This window comes from Nomascus leucogenys, chromosome 2, assembly GCF_006542625.1.
Source record: "Nomascus leucogenys isolate Asia chromosome 2, Asia_NLE_v1, whole genome shotgun sequence".
Lineage (NCBI taxonomy): Eukaryota > Metazoa > Chordata > Mammalia > Primates > Hylobatidae > Nomascus > Nomascus leucogenys.
This window is the reverse complement of record NC_044382.1, coordinates 32,428,631-32,452,252: the sequence shown is the minus strand read 5'-3', so window position 1 is coordinate 32,452,252 and position 23,622 is coordinate 32,428,631. Positions and strand designations below refer to the sequence as shown.

The window sequence follows — 23,622 nt, the reverse complement described above, 5'->3', positions numbered from 1 at the left end:
GGGGATTTTTAAAATGTTACATCTTGTTCCTAGTGAAACATATGCATGTAACAGGAGATATTTCTTTTTTTTTTTTTCTTTGAACAGAGTCTCTGTCACCCAGGCTGGAGTACAGTGGCACAATCTTGGCTCACTGCATCCTCCGTCTTCAGGGTTCAAGCGATTTTCCTGCCTCAGCCTCCCAAGTAGTTGGGATTACAGGTGTGTGCCACCATGCCTGGCTAATTTTTGTATTTTTGGTAGAGACGGGGTTTCACCGTGTTGGTCAGGCTGGTCTTGAACTCCTGACCTCGGGTGATCTGCCTCCCAAAGTGCTGGGATTACAGGCGTGAGCCACCACACCTGGCCTAACAGGAGGTTTTGTTTTTTTTTTTTTGGAGATGGAATCTTGCTCTGTCGCCCAGGCTGGAGTGCAGTGGCGCCATCTCGGCTCACTGCAACCTCCGCCTCCTGGGTTCAAGCAATTCTCCTGCCTTAGCCTCCTGAGTAGCTGGGATTACAGGTGCCTGCCACTACGCCTGTATTTTTAGTAGAGACGGGGTTTCACCATGTTGATCAGGCTGGTCTTGAACCCCTGACCTCGTGATCCACCCTCCTCGGCCTCCCAAAGTGCTGGGATTACAGGTGTGAGCCACTGTGCCCGGCCAACAGGAGGTATTTCTAAACCAATCTAATTTACAGTTGATTATTCCCTGTGGACAAGTTGGGAATGTCATGGGCTATTAGAGCTTATCTGTTACCTTCCATTCCCTTTGTAGGTGGCGAACACGTCTATTACTTTTATTAGAGGAAGGACAGGAGGGAGACAGGAAGAAATGACTCCTTAACTGGCTGGAATAAACTAGTACCACCATTTTTGCTGGCAATGCAGTAAAAGGGAGGGAAACCAGTATCTCAGTCGAGAAGTTTGTCTCTTTCCCTACAGCTGCATGAATAGATTAGACTCAGTTCTTGTTTGGGGCCTTCATCTTTCCTCACTTTCAAAATATCCTGGATATCCTAGTCATAGAGACTGTGTAGGGATTATACACAATTTAGAGATGTCATGGTTTCTTTCTGTCAGAAATAACTGCTCATTGTAAGAATGTGAACCCCTTTAAAGTAAGGTTCTACTAAATTCAGGAGATAAGTGCATCACTAAAGGAATTTCTGCAAGTTTAAAAAAAGATCAGGCAAGCATTTTTCAGTAAACTGCATTTCTATCAAAACATGTTGTATTTAATGGGGAATGTTTTATTTATATTATATAAAATGTATAAATATGTATTATTCACTGCTGCTTGTTTGGCTTAGTGTAAAACTTTCTCTTGGTGTATGTTTTAAAAAGCATGGTGGAATTTGTAAACTCTTTGGACAATTTGTCTGTCTTTAATAGACGTTGTATGAATCGGCATTTAATTTCTAGTTCCATATCTATCTCTAATTCACTCTGTGACTTAGGATAAATTTTCTAACCTTTCTCCATTAAACAGAACTAAATTTTATTTGCCTTTTACCTACGTCACCATGTCTGAGTATTAATGATGTAGACTTTAAGTGGTTTGTGTACCTCTGAATCATTCTATAAATGTAAACAACATTTTATGGTTTTTGGAATATGAAAATACATGAAACTTTCTGCAAAAGTATTTTGCTTATTAATGTTAAACACCACTGCCACTTAAAAAATGATAATCAGTCTATTACAAGACAGATCTAGAGTCTCATTGCAGGTCCTATAGGTAGGAACAGGAATTGCTAGTCAAAGTCATAGACTTGATGTGCAGTTTTTGTGAGTTCTGGCCTCATCAGTGTCTTTTAAAGTGCACTAGGAGATTGAATATGTTGTCAGCTTGGAGCGTGATAGAAAAGGCAGCAATAAGGTTAATAGACTAAGTTTATTTTATTGGTTCATATTTATGGGTTCAGTGATCATGATGCGTATACTTTGGTTGAACTCTAGAGTTTACATGTTGCTGTATGTTGGCAGTCCTTATCAAATTGAACTCTGAATAGTAATCTCTGCAGTTGCCCAAATGGGAGGAAAAATAATCATCTAGCAATTGTTAGACTTGACCACCTGGTAAATAAACTACCAGGGTTAAGTAAGTATTTTGGAGGTATGTTCTGAAGTTTGGGAAGTACTGGTAATTTTCGAAGTGTACTTAGTTGCTTCAGAGAATTAGTGTGCCTCTAAAGTGCTGTGGGACTTAAAGATACCATTCACTATTTCATAGAAAAGAACTTTGGCCAGAAGACTTCTTGGCAAGTTTTAGTCTACTAACTTAAGAACATATTTGTTCTTATGTCCTTTGGTCTGCCTTTTAAAGATGTCTGACTTCATCCTTCCTGGCCCAATAACTATAGGCTAGAAGCCAGAAGTTGCTTTTATAGCCCTGTTTCTTGCCACTGTCTTCTCTTACTCTCTTATAATGTTGCTTCTTACTTCCTTATTAATCTCTTTTTATACAATTTGTTATTTTGTACTGTAATTATTTGTTTTCATATCCATGTCTTGGCCATGGGAGTGCAGGGCAAAGTCTGTTTTGTTTAAAGTAATTCCATTACCAAGCAATATGCTTGTCACTTAGTAAACACTCAGTATATGTTTAAATGAATGAACATTCTCATATGTATATATAGGTAATTGACAATTAGAAAAGTAAAAACTTTTTAGTAGTCTAATTTTGTGCGTGTATTTAGCTAGTGGCTACTATACTAGGAGCTATGGCCCAAATATCCAAATGGTATTTGCAACTGATGAATGTATGTATATATTTTCTTCCCAAGTAAATCTAGGGTTATTTCTTCCACATGATATTCATTCATGAAAGCCCCTAATTACTTAAGGGGAAGATGAAAGTACTATGGTCTGAATGTTGGTGTCCCCCCAAAATTCATGTTGGACATCTCAAAAAAAATATATATGAAAGGAGCCTGCTTTTTATCATGAGAGGACACAGAAGGTGCCATCTGTGAAGAATGGGCCCTCACTAGACTCCAAGTTTGCTGATGCTTTAATTTTGAACTTCCCAGCCTGCAGAACTGTGAGCAATAAATTTCTGTTTATAGCCAGGCACGGTGGCTCACACCTGTAATCCCAGCACTTTGGGAGGCTGAGGTGGGCGGATCACAAGGTCGGGAGATCGAGACCATCCTGGCTAACACGGTGAAACCCCGTTTCTACTAAAAATATGAAAAATTAGCCAGGCATGGTGATGGGTGCCTGTAGTCCCAGCTACTCAGGTGGCTGAGGCAGGAGAATGGCATGGACTTGAGAGGTGGATGTTGCAGTGAGCCGAGATCGTGCCACTGCACTCCAGCCTGGGCAGCAGAGCGAGACTCCGTCTCAAAAAAAAAAAAAAAAAAAAAAAAGAAAAATTCTGTTTATAAATTGCCTAGTTGGCTGGGCATTGTGGGCTCATGCCTGTCATCCCAGCACTTTGGGAGGCTGAGGTGGGTGGATCACTTGAGTCCAGGAGTTCCAGATCAGCCTGGACAATGGGGCAAAAACTCTGCCTCTGCAAAAAAATTAAAAAAAAAAGCCTTAGTCAGGCATGGTGGTTCACGCCTGTCGTCCTACCTACTTGGGAGGCTGAGGTGGGAGGATCACTTGAGCCTGGGAGGTTGAGGCTGCAGTGAGCCATGATCACGCCACTGTACTCCAGCCTGGGCAACAGAATGAGACCCTGTCTCAAAAAATAAATAAATACTAAATTGCCTAGTCTAAGGTATTTTGTTATAGTAGCCCAAACAGACTAAGACAGAAAGTTTTTATTTGAAAAGAAGTAGAAGTACCAATATATGTGTATCTTTAATAAGTATTAACAAATGTGAAAGTCAATTCCATTTTTACTTACTTTGTCCAGTATGGTCTTATCTTTTTTTTCTTTCTTTCTTTGAGAGGAGTTTCGCTCTTGTTGCCCAGGCTGGAGTGCAATGGTACGATCTCGGCTCACCACAACCTCCGCCTCCCAGGTTCAAGCTATTCTCCTGCCTCAGCCTCCTGAGTAGCTGGGATTATAGGCATGCGCCACCACGCCTGGCTAATTTTGTATTTTTGGTAGAGACGGGGTTGCTCCATGTTGGTCAGGCTGGTCTTGAACTCCTGACCTCAGGTAATCCGCCCCTGAGATTACAGGTGTGAGCCGCCGGGCCTGGCCCAGTATGGTCTTACCAAAGGAATAATCTGAACACAGATCTCAGAGTCAGACTTTTTTTTAAATTCACTTTCATTCTTTTAAAATAAAAATAAACGTATTATTGCATTATGACAATATAGAAAGTAGAGAAAAGAAAATTATTAGTACTTATTTTCTGTTTCTCTTATGTGTATGAATTTTTATATAGCTACAGTCAGACTCACTGTAAAATTCTGATTTCTTTGACATTACATCAGAAGCATTTTTCACATATTTATATTGCTTTTATAACCATCACTTTGGTTTTTTTGGTTGTTGTTGTTCCCCCCACCCCCGAGATGGAGTGTTGCTCTGTCACCCAGGCTGGAGAGCAGTGGTGCGATCTTGACTCACTGCAGCCTCCGCCTCCCGGGTTCAAGTGATTCTTCTGCCTCAGCCACCCAAGTAACTGAGATTACAGGCACCCACCACCACGTCTGGCTAATTTTTGTATTCTTAGTAGAGACGGGCTTTCACCATGTTGGCCAGGCTGGTCTCGAACTCTTGACCTCGTGATCCACCCGCCTCGGCCTCCCGAAGTGCTGGGATTACAGGCATGAGCCACCCCGCCCGGCCCTTGTTTTTTATTAAGACAGTGTTTTGCTCTGTCACCCAGGCTGGAGTGCAGTGACATGGTCATAGCTCACTGTAGCCTCAACCTTCCAGGATCAGACAATCCTCCCTCTTCAGCCTCTTGAGTAGCTGGGACTATAGGTGCATGCCACTACACCAGGCTAATTTTTTTATTTTATGTTTTTAGAGATGGAGGTCTCACTATGTTGCCCAGACTGGTCTTGAACTCCTGAGCTGAAGCGATCCTCCCACCTCAGCCTCCTGAAGTGCTGGGATTACAGGCATGAGCCACTGTGCCTGGCCATAACCATAATTTTTTAAAAAACATTTGTTTATTGTATTATATTATACTATATTACATATATATTTTTTGAGATGGAGTCTTGCTTTGTTGCCCAGGCTGGAGTGCAGTGGCATGATCTCAGTTCACTGCAACCTCCGTCTCCTAGATGGATTCAAGCGATTCTCCTGCATCAGCCTCCTGAGTAGCTGGGATTACAAGCACCCACTACCATGCCCAGCTTATAACCATCACTTTGGATGCCTAATATTTCACAAACATCCAACAATAAGAGAATGGTTACCTTGGCACTATTTTTTTGTTAAAAAGTAATGCTGTTTTTATTTAATAAATACATTTTGTGTGTGTGTAGCTTTAGGTACTAGTAGTATTTTCTATATTTGCCTTTATTCCCTTAGTCTAGTTTATCATAAGTGTAACTACTGGTCAGAGAATGTGGATTTTTTTTTTTTTTTTTTGAAATGGAGTTTCGCTCTTGTTGCCCAGGCTGGAGTGCAGTGGCGTGATCTTGGCTCACCGCAACCACTGCCTCCTGGGTTCAAGCGATTCTCCTGCCTCGGCCTCCTGAGTAGCCGGGATAACAGGCATGCACCACCATGCTCAGCTAATTTTGTATTTTTAGTAGAGATGGGGTTTCTCCATGTTGGTCAGGCTGGTCGCAAACTCCTGACCTCAGGTGATCCACCCACCTTGGCCTCCCAAAGTGTTGAGATTACAGGTGTGAGCCACCACGCCCGGCCAAGAATATGGATGTTTTTAATGGCTGTTGATACGCATTGAGATCAGGAGTTTTTTTTTTTTTTTTTTTTTTTAACCTGTGGCTCAGAAGCACATGTATTAGTTGTTTCACCTCTGAAAGAAAGAGCACCTTAAGATGGAACTTAAAATTAGATCCATATTCAGAAACATGTAAATTTTTCTGAAAGTGGGAAAGGTCTAAGTAGTCTTGGCTTTTTTCCTAAAGCAAGTAAATGGTAATGGTTTTTCAGTAGTGTTTTTTGGCTTGGGGCCAAAGGTGTAGGACCTTACTCTTTGATCTTATGATTGTATGTCTGAAATTTTCTATGAAGCTTATGTACTGGCTCAGCAGTTGTGTAATATATGTGCAATAGAGATTTCATTAAAAGGGGAAAAAGACAAATTTGAGATTTTTACAGATGAGGCATTTTTATGGCAATGTTTCTATTAGCTTACTCCGATAAAAATTTGTTGACTTTTATTTTTTAAATAACTTAAAAGATAATTGAAGCATGTTCTTAAAATGTTATTGTGCAAGGTGTGAATTTTAAGGAATCCTATTTGTAAGTTACATTAAGCTTTAGGAAATTTCTTTTGTTGATTCTTTAGAAGGTAACTGTTGGTTGATACTTAAGATACATTAATTTTTCCTGCAGATATACATTAGAAAAAGACATGCTTGTGAAACAGATTTTACTTGTGTGGAATTGCAGCTGAGTTTTAGTTCCACAGATGTGCTGTCTGCCTGATCTTAAATCGATCTCTTAATTTTTCTTTACAGATTTACAAATCTATAGTAGAATGGTAATTTAAGATGGATATTATTACCTTTTCTAATCTCTGTGTTATAATAGAAGTCCCTTTTTGTCTAGAGACATGTGTATTTAACATAGTCATGGATCCCAAATTTTACAATCTCTTTCATCCCCAAATATGCTTGTTTTTATAGTCAAGCAGTAATGGATTCCCATAAATAAGCTTTAGTTCCAAATAAAGTAGCTAAAAGATTTTAAGTACTCTTCCTGAGTATGAGAAGAAAGAAGTGATGATTTTTCAGGAGAGGGAAGTGATGCTGCATTTGTCTTATATTCTCGAGTCTTAGTTGTACTCAGATTTTTGTGACATACTTCTGGAAGTCTTGTTGAGTAGTTAACATTGATACTGTAGCTACAGTATCATGGCTGTTTTTTAGAGATTATATAGTGAGGGGTCAATGGGTGAAAGAATAAGTAAGAATAATTGTAAAGGTCTAGAAAATTAGAGCACAAAACTCCCCAATGTATTTAAGTTTCACCATTCAATTAGTGTGACTTATTATTTTAGACTTATAATTTTCTTCAGAGCGTACTTTATGGATACGTGTTAGGAGCTGTTAAATGTAAATGGTCCTATTCCTTTGGCTGTAAACATGCTGTTGTATTTGGTGGAGATTTCTGTCAGTTATTGACAATCATTTGTTCCCTCACATTAAACAAATGTTTAGAATCTGTGATCATTCTCTTCTTCTGGAGTCTAACCTTTTCTACTCTTTTACTTTCCTGTATATTCATCTTGATTTTTAACACTGTCATATCAAAATGCATTTCATCAGAAGCAGCCTAACTTGGCGTATGTTTTTTAGAGTCTGAATGCTAAATATATGTAAAAGATACCTGGGTTTCTTTTCTTTTTTTTTTGAGACTGAGTTGCGCCCTATTGCCCAGGCTGGAGTGCAGTAGCATGGTCTCGGCTTGCTGCAACCTCTGCCTCCCAGGCTCAAGCAATTCTCCTGCCTCAGCCTCCCAAGTAGCTGGGATTACAGGCGCATGCCACAACACCTGGCTAATTTCTATATTTTTAGTAGACATGGGGTTTCACCATGTTGGCCAGGCTGATCTCGATCTGCTGACCTCAGGTGATCCTCCTGCCTTAGCCTCCCAAACTGCTGGGATTGCAGGCATGAGCCACTGCGCCCAGCCAATATCTGGGTTTCTTAAACCCATTTCGGTTATCCAATATCTGAATCTTTTGCCCATTCCTAACATATAGAAACTTTATTATCCGTACCCATTACTAAATCTATCAGATCATTAGGCTCCTTGAAGGTTCCTATAACATCAGAGAAAATAACATTGCCATTTTCTTCCATTCTTATTTATTTTTCTAAGTCCTTCTCTTCTGTGTTAGACTACCCTTATCCAAGAACTAAACTTTTTAAGTAAAGGTGGAAATGTAATTTTTTCCCCTTCTCTCTTCCATATGAATGTAGACTAGAACTACACTGATAAAAAATTTCTTATTATTCTCAGGGGTGAAATTATGTTGGGGCCTACACATCTGTTTTTTAAGGTGTTTATAGAATAGCCAGGGTAAGCATGGCATGTGTAATTTTTTTTTTTTTCTTTTGAGACCGTCTCGCTCTGTCACCCAGGCTGGAGTGCAGTGGCGTGATCTTGGCTCACTGCAACCTCCACCTCCCGGGTTCAAGCGATTCTGCCTGAGTCTCCCAAGTAGCTGGGACTACAGGTGCACGCCACCACGCCCGGCTAATTTTTGTATTTTTAGTAGAGATGGGGTTTCACCATTTGGGTCAGGCTGGTCTTGAAGTCCTGACCTCGTGATCCTCCTGCCTCGGCCTCCCAAAGTGCTGGGATTGCAGGCGTGAGCCACCGTGCCCAGCCGGCATGTGTAATTTTTATTTTATTTTATTGAGACAGTCTTGCTCTGTTGCCCATGCTGGAGAGCAATGGCACAATCTCGGCTCACTGCAAACTCCACCTCTTGGGCTCATGTGATTCTCCCACCTCAGCCTCCTGGGTAGCTGGGACCACAGGTGCATGCCACCACACTTGGTTAATTTTTTGTAGAAGCAGATTTTCGCCTTGGTCTAAAACTCCTGGACTCAAGCGATCCCCACACTTTGGCCTCCCACAGGTGTGAGCCACCACACCCGACCATAATATTTTTTGAAGATAGAAAGGCTACATATTCACTATTTTGGTTTTTAATTTAAAATTTTATTAATAAAAATTGTATGTATTTAAGGTGTGATGTTTTGATATATATGCACATGCTGAAATGTGCATATATATCAAAAGCTAGTTAACATAATCATCTCATATAGCTATCTTTTTTTGTGTGGTGAGAACACTTAAGACCTACTCTCAGCAAATTCAAGTTTACAATATATTTATCAATTTTAGAATTTAACAGTTGGCCTTAATAAGGTTATCTGTTCATAATTCTCCAAAATGTAACATTTTTGCTTAAGAAAAATCTTTACTTTCTTTTATTTTTTATTTTTTGAGACAGGGTCTCACTGTGTATCCCAGGCTGGGGGGTAGTGGTGTGATCATGGCTCACTGCAACCTTGACCTCCTAGGCTCAGGCAATCCTCTTGTCTCAGCTTCCTGAGTAGCTGGGACTACAAGTGTGCGCCACCATGCCTGGCTAATTTTTATATTATTTGTAGAGACCGGATCTCGCTATATTGCCCAAGCTGCTCTTGAACTCCTAGGCTTAAGCAGCCAGCCTTGGCCTCCCAAAGTGTTGGGATTTCAGGCATGAGCCACCAGGCCCAGCCTTGACTGACTATCTGTCTATCTGTCTGTCTGTCTGTCTGTCTGTCTATTTATTTATTTAGAGACGGAGTCTCGCTCTGTTGCCCAAGCTGGAGTGCAGTGGTGCGATCTCAGCTCACTGCAGCCTCTGCCTCCCGGGTTCAAGCGATTCTCCTGTGTCAGCCTCCTGAGTAGCTGGGACTACAGGTGCCAGCCACCTTGCCTGGCTAATTTTTGTATTTTTAGTAGAGACGGGGTTTCGTCATGTTGTCCAGGCTGGTCTTGAACTCCTGACCTCAGGTAATCTGCCCGCCTCGGCCTCCCAAAGTGCTAGGATTACAAATATGAGCCACTGTGCCCGGCCAGGTGAATGGATATTTAAAGAACCAGCCTTTCCCATGACAGTGTTAATATTGACAACAGAAAAGTTGTGTTACTGAATTATGAACTTTAAACATAAAAACTAGAAGGAAGTAAAAGTACTGGTGCTTGGTTTTTATTTTGTTTACTAATCTCATAAAGTTATTGGAAATGTGATTGATACTCTTGAGCCGAAGCCTGTTTTTTTTTTTTTATTTGTTTTGTTTTTTTTATGGAGTCAAGGTCTCACTCTGTTGCCTAGGCTGGAGTGCAGTGGCATGATCATGGCTTGCTGCAACCTCCAACTCCTGGGCTCAAGGTGTCCTTTTGCCTCAGCCTCCCAAGTGAGCTGAAACCTTTTAACTTTCTGGCTGGCAGTGAAGGCCCAAGGATTATAGAACAAGATTAGTTAGATTTGAATAGTGTTTTATAGGTTATATAATCACTTTGCTTGCCTAATGATTTTACTTACTGTTATTCTGAATTTTTTTTTTTGTTTTTTGTTTCTTTAAGACATGGTCTTACTCTGTCACCCAGGCTGAAGTGCAGTGGTGTGATTGGCTGACTGCAATTTCTGCCTCCCAGCCTTGAGCATCCTCCCGCCTCAGCCTCCCCAGTAGCCTGGATTACGGACGTGCACCACCACACCTGGCCAATTTTTGTATTTTCTATAGCGACAGGGTTTTGCCATTTTGCCCAGGCTGGTCTTGAACTCCTGGGCTCAAATGATCCTCCTGCCTCAGCCTCTCAGAGTGTTGGGATTACAGGCATGAGTCATTGCACCCAGCCTGAATGTTTTCATTTTACCTTCATAACCTGACTGTGAAGGATATGTGTTATTTATGCATTCATCAGGAAGCCTAGAAAATTCATCAGGAAGCCTAGAAAACATGTATATATATGTATACATATATATATGTTTACAACAAGAAAACTTTTAGTTTCATGTGATGTACATAAAACCTCGAGTCTGACAGATTACTATACATCAGGAGTTGACAACCCAAGGATTATGAGCTGTCCTGGAATAGGAGATGATTTTGAGTGTCAGTGTTGGATTACTTACTAGAAAAAATGTGAAGTAGATAAAGGTTATCTCTGCTGTCCTTTCACCACTTCTCTTTTCCTTTCTGTTTCTAACTCCTAGATCTTTTCTTTCTTTCTTATAGCTGCTAAAGCATTTGCCAATAATATTTAAATGCCATTCTTTTCATGTTCTTATTTTTTAAAAAGATCTTTAAGATACCCATTGAGATTAGCAAAAGGGTTGATAGCCATTTTTAGATACTGGTGCCTAGGGTGTCGGGAGAGGTGTCTTGAGGAGAGGAGAAATTTTTTCCATCACTTCCCTTCCTTTTGCTCGTTAATCACCTGGAACAGATAGTTCCTGAAGGTGTTATTGACAGTGCTTCTATAGCTGGGAGCCAGACAGCAACTTAGGGGTCAGTTGCCACTCTTTGCCTATTATCATTGAGAGAACAAATAAATGTAGAGCTCGCCCAAGATCCTTGGTATAATTAGAACCTCAAAAATAGAAGACATACTAGTCATTTTGTAGAAATAAATGCAAAAGGAAAATCTCGCAGTATGTATATGTTTATTATAAAAGTTGCCTGTGTTTGTGGTCACTTTTTAGAATAGAGTTTTGATCTCTCGTTTTCCAAAATAAGGGTGACTTCATTAATTACACTACTGTTTGAAAAAAAGTGTTTTTTAAAATTTTTGTTTTCTCTTTGTCTAACTAGATGTGATGCTGATCCTTCAGCCTTAGCCAACTATGTTGTAGCACTGGTCAAGAAGGACAAACCTGAGAAAGAATTAAAAGCCTTTTGTGCTGATCAACTTGATGTCTTTTTACAAAAAGGTAATTATTATGGGCCTTCAATCGAGTATTGAAGTAAAGATTTTAAATTTAAAACTTCCTGAAAAGTCTTGCAGATATAAGCTTGATAGGAAAGAAATTAGTCAGAGTCCTTTGAATACTTGAATATACCCATTCATACTTAATTATTTATCATGTTTTGTTAGAACTGGTTTTTTCCCTTTCCTTCTTTGCTGCTTTCCTCTATTGAGGCAATGGCAGCTCTGATGCTTTTTAGATGATTAGGTCTTTTGCAGCTTTTGACAGAGTCTACTTGATGATTGAGGGGTAACAGTTTAAGGATAATGAAGCTGCTTATTCTTGGTGTTCATTAAGATGATGAGCTCATCAGTTTTTTTCCCCCCTTGGATGGGGCTTCTTAATATCCAAGAAGAGATGTGTATGATCCTCTTCTCTTTGTGCCTTTAACTTTTCATCTTCTTACCAAATCTGTTTCCATGGTCTACAGAGCTTCCTAAGGTTTCCCCTGTTGCCTCTCTGACCTTATCTCCTGTCATTCCCCCTCACTTGTTCCACTCTAGCCACACTGACCACCTGTTTTTTGAACTATGGCAAACATGTTTCCAACTCAGGCCCTTTGAACTCGTTTTACCCTTGCCTGAAACATGGAATCTTCTCTCGCTTCTTTCTGGTCTCTTCAAATGTCATCTTCTGAAAGCGGTTTCCCCGAGTGCTCTACATACAGTGTAATACTCCATGCCTCCATCCACTCTCCTCCTTCCAACCCTGTTTTGTTTTATTTTTCTTTTTTATTTGTTTATTTTTATATCTATGTATTTTTATTTTTGTAGTGTTGGGGTCTCACTTTGTTGCCCAGGCTGATCCTTGAACTTCTTGCCTCAAGCAGCTGCCCCACCTTGGCATCCCAAAGTGCTGGGATTACAAGGCATGAGCCCCTGTGCCTGACTCCTGTTTTGTTGTTTTCATGGCACTTGTCACCACCTGTCAGAGGTTTATTTGCCTGTTTATCTGTCTCTCTACCCTTTGTTTGCCTTTTGTTTGGTTAAGAGTGGAGACTTGGAACCTACAGTACTTGGTACATGGAAGATGTTCAGTAAATATTGTTGAATGGGCCAGGCGCGGTGGCTCACGCCTGTAATCCCAGCACTTTGGGAGGCCGAGGCGGGCAGATCATGAGGTCAAGAGATCGAGACCATCCTGGCCAACATGGTGAAACCCCATCTCTACTAAAAATACAAAAATTAGCTGGAGGTGGTGGCATGCGCCTGTAGTCCCAGCTACTTGGGAGGCTGAGGCAGGAGAATCGTTTGAACCCGGGAGGCGGAGGTTGCAGTGAGCCAAGATCAACGCCACTGCATTCCAGCCTGGGTGACTGAGCAAGACTCCATCTCAAAAAAAAAAAAAAAAAAAATATATATATATGTGTATATATATATATATATATATATATATATATATATAGTTGAATGGATGGATAGGAATGTGAATAATACACATTTATCAGTTGATTTAGCTATTGGTGATAAGAAGATATCATTTAAAATAAATATTTACTGAGAAAGAGAAAAGTAAGTATGGCTTCTCAATCTAAAACATAGGATTACATATTTTTTCATGCATTTTACAGCTCTTTTTGTAGAAACAAAGCAATACTGACAGAATTTTTTCCCAGTACAACAACTACTTAAAGAATTCCTCCCCAGTACAGATGTTTTCTTTTCTAAATGTGTTCATTTACATTACTTGATTTACATTAAAGATGAGTCTTGTGAAATGTAGAGCCCTGAAAAAAGAGAAAGCAAAACATATTTGGTGTAAAAGGCCAAATGAATGTTTAGACGTCTAAGAATTCTTTGTTATAAAAAGTTAGAAAGGATTGGCCGGGCGCGGTGGCTCACGCCTGTAATCCCAGCACTTTGGGGGGCCGAGGCAGGTGGATCACGAGGTCAGGAGATCGAGACCATCCTGGCTAACGGTGAAAACCCCGTCTTTACTAAAAAAAATACAAAAAAATTAGCTGGGCATGGTGGTGGGTGCCTGTAGTCCCAGCTACTCAGGAGGCCTGGGCGACAGAGCAAGACTCCATCTCAAAAAACAAAAAAAGTTAGAAAGGATTTTAGTAACTAAAAAAAAATTACATAGGTAATATATATGAGAAGGAACTATACACTACATTTTTAAAAGAATAAGAAAGTAAGTAACCATAAATTTGCCACCAGAGATAAAAATCACTGTTATCAGCTTGTGTGTGTCTTTCTAGACTAGCACTGTCCAATAGAACTTTGTGCATATGGTCTATATCTACTTTCCATTTCAGTAGCCATTAGCCACATGTGGCTTTTGAGCACTTGATATCTGGTTAATAGGCCAGAGAAATTGATTTTTGTTTTTTTTTTGAGACAGAGTTTCACTCTTGTTGCCCAGGCTGGAGTGCAATGGTGCAATCTCAGCTCACTACAACCTCTACCTCCTGGGCTCAAGCAATTCTCCTACCTCAGCCTCTCGAGTAGCTGGAATTATAGGCATGCACCACCATACCTGGCTAATTTTTGTATTTTTAGTAGACAGGGTTTCACCATGTTGGCCAGGCTGGTCTCAAACTCCTGGCCTCAAGTGATCCACTCGCCTCGGCCTCCCAAAGTGCTGGGATTACAGGTGTGAGCCACTGCGCCTGGCCAGAAATTGATTTTTAAATTTAATTTTAATTAATTTTAACTCAATTTTAAAGAGCTACATGTGGCTAGTGGCTACTGTATTGGACAGTGCAACTGTAGACTTATGTCTGTGTTTATATTGCATCTTAAAATAGTATTAAGTGAACATACTCTTTTATAATAATATGTAATATTTTTAAAATTTAATAGTGTACCTTGAATATTGTTTTTATTTTTATTTATTTTTAATTTTTCCCAAACTCTTTGGTTTCCCAGAAAATATTGTTTAATAGTAGATGTTTATCTTTGCCTTTTAAAAATTGAGCTATGTATCTTTCAGATTACAAAAGATAATAACATGTTATAAATTGTTTTAAATAATAATTATAAGTGAAAGTATTCTGATTATAGAGGCTTTTGAAGGGTCTGATTATTGTCTTAAGTTTATGTGTAATAGTTAATGAGAGCTAACAGTTTTATAATCATGGAAAAATGCTTACTACACAAATTAGTAGTGTAAAGAAATTTATAAGAAGATGCTTTTCTGTAGAAAAGATAACATTTTAGAAATAGCCTTTATGTAAAAGATGTAATAATTGCAATGTAAGCAGAGTTTGTGTTGTGCTTTTAATATGCTCTTTAGCTGTTCCTTAGGGTAGGACCAATCAAAGTTACTTATATTTGGTTTAAATAAGACATAGGCTGGATGTGGTTGCTCATGCCTGTAATCCCAGCACTTTGGGAGGCCGAGGCAGGCAGATCACCTGAGGTCAGGTGTTCAAGACCAGCTTGGCCAACATGGTGAAACCCCGTCTCTACTAAAAATACAAAAATTAGCCAGGCGTGGTGGCACATGCCTGTAATCCCACCTACTCAGGAGGCCGAGGCAGGAGAATCACTTGAACCCAGGAGGCGGAGGTTGCTGTGAGCTGAGATCGCACCACTGCACTCCAGCCTGGGCAACAGAGCAAGACTCTGTCTCAAAAACAAACAAAAAAAAGCAGTATAAATATTTGACATTAATACTTTTAGTAAATTCACCTGGTTCTCCCATTCAGTTGTCTGAGGAAGTTTCAAACAGAGCACCCTTTAAGTAAAACACAAAAAGTTAGTTTCATATCATTTTCATATCAATAAATATTTAACTGATTAAAAAAAATTTTCAGTAAAGTTTTTTGAGTTGGCAGTGCCTTTAATCCAACAATATAAAGGTATACCATGAAAGTCTCTTACCTGTTTTACATCCACTGCGTTCCCACCTACAGTACACAATTTTGTCAGTTTTTATTTTATTTCAGTTTCTTTATGCAGATAGAAACACATATAAATATATACTGTTATATCTTTGAGATCAGGTATTATCAGTATTCTTTCTTTATATAGCCACCGTGTACTCTGTTGTATAGATGTCCCATAGTTTATTTAACTAGTCTCTTATTCATGGAAATTTGAGTTGTTTCAGATCTTTTGCTATTACATACTGCAACAAATAATGTTACATCTATATCATTTTCCAAGTAGGTCAGAAGGATTTAAAAACCTGGAAGTGGGATTTTCTTCCATAAAGTAGGACTCATTTTTAGTCCTACTAGCAGTGTAAAAGATGTCCTGTTTTCCTGAGCTTTGCTGACAATGTGTTGTCAAATTTTTGTTTTTTGTTTGCGCAATATGTAAATGTTATTTCTTCTCCTTAGAAACTTCAGGTTTTGTGGACAAACTATTCGAAAGTCTCTATACTAAGAACTACCTTCCACCTTTGGAACCAGTTAAACCTGAGCCAAAACCACTAGTCCAAGAAAAAGAAGAAATTAAAGAAGAGGTAATGCACATTTTTTCTCCTGCTTTTGGGGGCCTCTTAGATCCTGTCACCAGTATCCTTAGTCGGAAGTTGAGCCTTTTAAAAGTAATTGTGTATTGATTCAAGTTTCTGGATTTTAGGCATGGTACAGATTCTTCATCAGGATTTCGTAGTGGCTTGGACTGAAGAGTTGAAAAGTTTCAGATAGCTTGTTTAGAGATCCAAGAAATATTTTAGCAATATTGAGGAAGTCAGAGAAATCTTATCTAGTGACTTTTAGAAAAAGAAAACTTGGTTAAATGTAGAGAGATTGACTGAAAGTGAACTGTTAACAGATCCTCAAGAGAAATCATTAGGTATCACATTTTCATGTATATGGAGAAACCAGTTGCACTTTTTGATTATATAGAGTTTTAAAAAATAGTTAATGTAATTGTGAACATCACTGTCAACATTAGAAAGAGGATTTTAAAAATATTTTTATAATATTGAAGTATGAAAACATGGTTATAGATGGTAACCTAATTGTTTGAGCCAAGAAGGAAATTTTACAGAGTTCTTTGTACTTCCTTTTATGTACAGACAATATAGTATAGAAGAATGTGGATTCTGTAATCAGGTTGCATGAGTTAGAATAACAGCTCTACAAGTTAACTTCTCTGTCTCACTTTGATATCAGTAAAATGAGGATCAGAGTAGTACTCATTGAGGATTAAGTGAGATTATGTATGTATGTATATATGTATGTGTGTATATATATATGTGTGTGTGTGTATAGTTTCTAGTCCAGTGCCTGGCACATAAATGTTGGTTATCATGCAGAAATATTTCCCAGTATTTATCTTTATTACATTTATTCTGAAGGTAAAATGAATTTTTAATTTAGAAATAATTTTAAACTTAAATAAAAATTACAAGAGGCCGGGTGTGGTGGTTCATGCCTGTAATCCCAGGACTTTGGGAGGCCTAGGTGGGCGGATCACCTGAGGTCAGAAGTTTGAAATCAGCCTGGCCAACATGGGGAACCCTGCCTCTACTAAAAATACAAAATATTAGTTGGGCGTAGTGGCAGGTGTCTGTAATCCCAGTTACTTGGGAGGCTGAGGCAGGAGAATTGCTTGAACCCGGGTGGCGGAGGTTGCAGTGAGCCGAGATCGTACTGTTACACTCCAGCCTGGGCAACAAGAGCAAAACTTTGCCTCAGAAAGAAAAAAAAATTACAAGAATAATACCCAAAACACCCATATGACATCTATCTAGATAAACTTTTTTTTCGGTAGAGATGGAGTCTCCTTATGTTGCCCAGGTTGGTCTCGAACTCCCACCTCTGCCTCCCAAAGCTCTGGGGTTATAGGTGTTCTAGATATACTTACTGAAAATTTGCCCCATCTGCTCTCTTTGAATATCCATATGATTTTTTTCTCAGTCATTTGAGTAGTGAGTCACATACTTCATGTGTTTTTGCCCCTAAGTAAAGTACTTCAGTGTGTATTTCCTACGAGTAAGGAATATTCTCTTAGGTAACTATGATACTGTGATCAAGTTTAGTAAATTTAACATCCATATAGTACTTTAATGTATTATCTGTATTCAGTTTTATCAATTGATCAAGCAATGTCCTTTTTTATTTCCTTTTAAAAAAGTTTTTTGTTGTTGTTTAAGAGACAGGGTTTCACTATGTTTCCCAGGCTGGTCTTGAACTCCTGAGCTTAAGTGATCCTCCTGACTTGGCCTCCCGAAGTGCTGGGAGTACAGGCATGAGCCACTGCACCCAATCCCAGGTGTTTCTTTTTTATAGCATGTTCTTTTCCTCTCCATTTTCAGGATTGATTCTAAGGATTAGATATCATTTAGTTATCATTTCCGATTCATTTTTAAATGCTAGGCTGATTGACCTGATCCAACATTAAAAGAAAAAATGTGGCTATATTTATGAAGATCAACTGAGACTGCTGTCTGTTTTTTCTTTTTATATCATGCCCTGTAATTATCTCATCGGGTTCTCTCAAAATTGGAGAGGCTTGTTGGATGTGTCTTCAAGTACTGGAAATAGGAAGAAACCTTTCTGTTTTTTACCTTTCTGGTTTGTTTTTTTTTGAGATGGAGTCTGCTGCATCGCCCAGGTTGGAGTGCAGTGGTGCCATCTCAGCTCACTGCAACTTCCACCTCCTGGGTTCAAGCGATTCTCCTGCCTCAGCCTCCCAAGTAGCTGGAATTACAGGCATGTGCCACCATGCCTGGCTAATTTTTGTATTTTTAGTAGAGACGGGGTTTCACCATATTGGCCAGGCTGGTCTTGAACTCCTGACCTCGCGATCCACCCACCTCGGCCTCCTGAAGTGCTGGGATTACAAGGGTGAGCCACCGCGCCTGGCCACCTTTCTGGTTTTTTTTAGACAGAGTCTCATTCTGTCACTCAGGGAGGAGTGCGGGGGCGCGATCTCGGCCCATTGCAACCTCTACCTTTCAGGTTCAGGCGATTATTCTGCTTCAGCCTCCTGGGTAGCTGGGATTATAGGCCCTGCCACCACGCTTGCCTAATATTTTTTTTTTTTTTTTTTTTTTTTTTTAGTAGAGACGGTTTCACCAAGTTGACCAGGCTGGTCTTAAACTCCTGACCTCAAGTGACCTGCTTGCCTCGGCCTCCCAAAGTGCTGGGATTATAGGCATGAGCCACTGTGCCAGGGCTGGAAGAAACCTTTCTTGAGTACTTTCATAGACATTTTTCTTTGGTACTTTATAGTATATAATTTTTGGTCTATGGTATAGATTATGTTTTTTATAAGTTAAAATTTTTTGTGACATGTTTTTTACAGTCATCGAATTTCAGTGGTTTAGATGTATCTGTATGAGAGGCAGCTGATTTGAATATAAGAGAAAATTTGCATTATCTTGAGTTTATTTATTTAATTTTTTGAGATGAAGTTTCATTCTTACTGCCCAGGCTGGAGTGCAATGGTGTAGTCTCGGCTCACTGCCACCTCTACCTCCTGGATTCAAGCGATTCTCCTGCCTCAGTCTCCCAAGTAGCTGGGATTACAGGTGCCCACCACCACTCCTGGCTAATTTTTTTGTATTTTTAGTAGAGACGGTTTCACCATGTTGGCCAGGCTGGTCTTGAACACCTGACCTCAGGTGATTCGCCTGCCTCAGCCTCCCAAAGTGCTGGGATTACAGGTGTGAGCCACTGCACCCAGCCTGTCTTGAGTTTTGAAAGAACAGTTTAAAAAAAAAAACAAAACTGTTATACTATCTTTTTTGTATCTTTGTAGATACGATTTTGAGAACTGTGAGAAATGGATAATGCCAGTTTCTGTGTAGAGCTACCCCAACTGACAGCTTTCTGGCGTTTCTCATTTTCTAAGTTTTATACATAACTTAATCGTAATTACTGAAATAAATTATAGTTCATTTAGTAGTGCATAAACATAATTGTTTTTAGTATTTCTGTTAGATAATAGAGTAGGAAAGGAGTTTGAGGTGGCACACATCTTTGGCTAATTGTCTTTTTCTGCTCTGTGCTTAGTTGCTCTGAACAGGATATAGAGAAGCAAATCTAGGGATTACCCATTTTAACTTTCTTCCTTGGTCTTCGGCTACATTGGGTTCCATTTGTGGTTTTCTAATTAGACTATTGATCACCAGGGTAAGAGAATTTGGATCATTGGCACCAACTCATCCTGCTTCTGGAAAAACAACTTGGTAGACATGTGCCATGATTTATGAAGCACACTGCCTTCATTTCCTCTTTTCTTTACTTCATCTTTTTCCTTAAATTTTATTTTGTGAAGAAATTCAATCATTTGTCTTGTAGAGTTTTTTACTGTCTGGATTTTGCTGTCTGCATCCCAGTGGAATAATACATCCTCTGTATTTCCTGTGAATTAGGATAGAGAATGATTTTTAAATGTAGTCTAGTGACTGTGTAGTGATTTTGCTGCCATCTGGTTGCCATATTGTGGCTGCCATTTTATGTTGCCTGAATTTTATTAAATTATTATCTCCTAAGTCCATTCACTCACTTCCTGATTTGTGTATTTGTCAGTGAGCTTCTCCATTAGGTAGGTATTTGTTTAACTCTTGCAAATGACTTTATTTCACCTTTCTCTAGTAAAGACTATATATTCGGTTTGAGATAAACTTGTTCAAAGACAATAATAAAAATCACTGGTTCTCCAGGAGGCAGAGGTTGCAGTGAGCCGAGATAGCGCCACTGCACTCCAACGTGGGTGACAGAGTGAGACTCGGTCTCAAAAAAACAAAAGAATAAAATAAAAAAATAAAAATTACTGTTCTCTTTGTATTTCTGGTCAATTTTGATGGTTAGGCTTTAAGAGAAAGCCTTAACATTTCTATCAGTTCCAATACCATTTTTCCGTAGTTTACATGAATTACTTAGTTTTATAGCATTCATGAATTCAACCATTTATTCCTTAAACGTTTCCTATGGAATAAATCTGAAGAGCTACTCAAATGAATTATATATGTATATATATTTCACAATGAGGAAAACATAACCATTTTACTATATGGTACTTAAGAGATTTGCTGTTTTAATTTGAAGAATGAATTGTTTATACTTTTCCTACACTACCATTCCCTACTTTAAATTAACATTAAAAAATTAATATACTGCTTGTTGAAGTAATCTGAGCATCTTTTTTATTTCTGCTGTTGCCTGACTCTTTTGGCTATGATTTGACTTTATTTTTTCAGTGTATTTACTCGTGCCCTCTCTTGCGCCAGAAATATTACCAGGTAGATGGACATGTTTCATAATTTATAGAGGGACCATTCTTTTGTTTTTTTTGAGACAAAGTCTCGTGTCACCCAGGCTGGAGTGCAGTGGCGTGATCTCAGCTCACTGCAACCTCTGCCTCCTGGGTTCAAACGATTCTCCTGCCTCAGCCTCCTGAGTAGCTGGGACTACAGGCACATGCCACCACGCCTGGCTAATTTTTTTATTTTTAGTAGAGACAGGGTTTCACCATGTTGGCCGTGCTGGTCTCGAACTCCTGACCTCAAGTGATCTGCCCGCCCCAGCCAACCAAAGTGCTGGGATTATAGGTGTGAATCAGTGCGCCCGGCCAAGAGGGACCATTCTTATTTCTTTTTTTGTTTGTTTTTGAGAAGGGTCTCACTCTCTCACCCAGCCTGTGGTGCAGTGGTGTGATGATGGCTTAATGCAGCTTCAAACTTCTGGGTTCAAGCAGTCCTCCCATATCGGCCTCCTGAGTAGCTGGGACTACATACAGGTGCATGCCACCATGCCCCGCTAACTTATTTTATTTATTATTTTTAGTAGAAATGGAGTCTCGCTGTGTTTCCCAGGCTGGTCTCAATATCCTGGCCTCAAGCAGTCTTCCCACCTGGACCTCCTAAAGTGTTGGGATTATAGGTGTGAGCCACCGTGCCTGGCCCTGCTCTTACTTCTAATCAATATTTTCATATAGGTATTTCAGGAGCCAGCAGAGGAAGAACGAGATGGCAGAAAAAAGAAATATCCTAGTCCCCAGAAGACTCGTTCAGAATCTAGTGAACGAAGGTTCGTGTTTATCTTTAATTAGGAAGACATTGATAACTCACTTTTTAGTTGCCTTGCAAGGACATTAAAGGGATTTTTAATATATATACTAACTCCTCTCTCTGTAAACTCATTAAAGAAAGATGTTACCTTTCTTCCTTTCATTCTTTTTTTTTTTGTCTTTGTCTTACTTTCTGTTCCTTTTATAAACAGTCATTATTATGTGTTTTCCCCAAGAGCTCTGGGGTGGGAGCAGTCCCCTTAGAGAATATTAATGAAATGTTCCATTTGGTTAGGGGTGCTCAGTATTAAAATCATCCAAGTCATTTTTTATGACAAGTAGTACAACTTGTATATTGAATCATCAACCTAACATCAAAAATTGGTCTTTGTTTAGGAACACTTTGTTTTGAGCCTTTTTTCTTTTCTATTTCAAATTTTCTGTTTTCCCCTGCCCACCCCTCCCCATACTTTGGATTCACCTCTTTTTTTCATTTCTCCCCACCCAGTATAGTTGCAGGAGGGATGTTTTTTCTCTGTATATATTTGATGAGAGGAATTATGTGGTAGTTTTGCAACTTTCTAAAAAAGCATAGATATGCATTTGGATGACTCAAGAGTAGTATTTATACTATAGATTTGTTTGCAGGCTTGGTTTCTATAGTCTGCATATGGCTTTTATATCTGTATATTATAGGACACGTGAGAAAAAAAGAGAAGACGGGAAATGGAGAGACTATGACCGGTACTATGAGCGGAATGAATTGTACCGTGAGAAGTATGACTGGAGAAGAGGCAGGAGTAAGAGTCGGAGTAAGAGCCGAGGCCTGAGTCGTAGTAGAAGCCGAAGTAGGGGGCGCAGCAAAGACCGGGATCCAAATAGGAATGTTGGTGAGTAGATGAGTGTCCCCCTAAAAACTCCGTAGTTGTTTATCTGTCTCTATCACAAGGGTGCAAGAAATTATCTCAAAGAAAGATGTACCTTTAATATGTCTGAGCAGTGTAAAAACTGGAATTATCTCAAGAAACTCAATATTCATTTTGTTAGAAAACAGGGCTCTATTCTGGGGATGGAGTCAAGGGAGTTTGATTAAAAAGGAGCTATTCAAGTGTATCATTGTACATGTCTAGACTTAACTCATTTTGTACAATGGATACAAATATCCTTTAATCAATAAAACTATCACGTGAGGAAGAGGGTTGCCTGCTTTTCTTTTTTGTTTGTTTGGTTTTCTAAAAGTAATTGATTTGCTGTAAAGGTGCTTGCTGTTTATAAAATTAAATGGATAAAATAAGTGGATTATTGGGATCCCAACCACTCATTTTCTGAGATACAAGTTTGGAAGTCAGTTCTTAGATAACCTTCTTATTAAATATCTGTGGAGAAGCTGACTCTTTTTCAGTTAAGTGTAACTGATGTTGATAATATAAAAGATGATTTTGCACAAGTTCTTGCCCAAGATATGTCACATGTTGATGTCTCTGCTTTTAGGATATATTAATAAAGAGAGCAGTATGAAATATGGATGGCTAGATAAGTTTAATTCAACATTCTCATGTTTTCTCTTCTATGTGAGAAAATAAACATAGTTTAAGACATGAAATATCTGATCTCTTTGTTTTCTGTTTTTAATTTTGTCTCCAAACAGAGCACAGGGAAAGATCGAAGTTTAAGAGCGAAAGGAATGACCTGGAGAGTTCGTATGTGCCTGTGTCTGCACCACCTCCAAACTCTTCTGAGCAGTATTCCTCTGGGGCACAGTCTATTCCCAGCACTGTTACTGTGATCGCACCTGCTCACCACTCTGAAAACACAACCGAGAGTTGGTCTAATTACTATAACAATCATAGCTCTTCCAATTCTTTTGGTCGAAACCTACCACCAAAGAGGCGATGCAGAGATTATGATGGTAAAAATCACCACCTTTTCTCATATTGTGCCCAAAAGTACTAGCAGAGCAAATGTTGCATATACTGCGTATCTTTTATAGTCCAGTTTATTTTATTTTATTTTATTTCATTTTATTTTATTTTATTTTATCTTACTTATTTTGAGACAGAGTCTCGCTCTGTTGCCCAGGATGGAGTGCAGTGGCTCAATCTTGGCTCACTGCAATCTCCATCTCCTGGGT

General features: G+C 39.2%; 1 protein-coding gene across 1 annotated transcript in view; it reads left to right on the top strand.

Annotated features, from left to right (window-relative positions):
- The window catches only part of RBM27 (RNA binding motif protein 27), an 86,540-nt gene that overhangs the window by 4,068 nt on the left and 58,850 nt on the right, over positions 1–23,622 (top strand). The window contains exons 2-6 of the mRNA XM_003266582.4: positions 11,417–11,535; positions 15,863–15,987; positions 21,420–21,511; positions 22,188–22,381; positions 23,140–23,400. Of these exons, the coding sequence (XP_003266630.1) occupies positions 11,417–11,535; positions 15,863–15,987; positions 21,420–21,511; positions 22,188–22,381; positions 23,140–23,400 (791 nt within the window). The remainder of the gene's footprint in view (positions 1–11,416; positions 11,536–15,862; positions 15,988–21,419; positions 21,512–22,187; positions 22,382–23,139; positions 23,401–23,622) is intronic.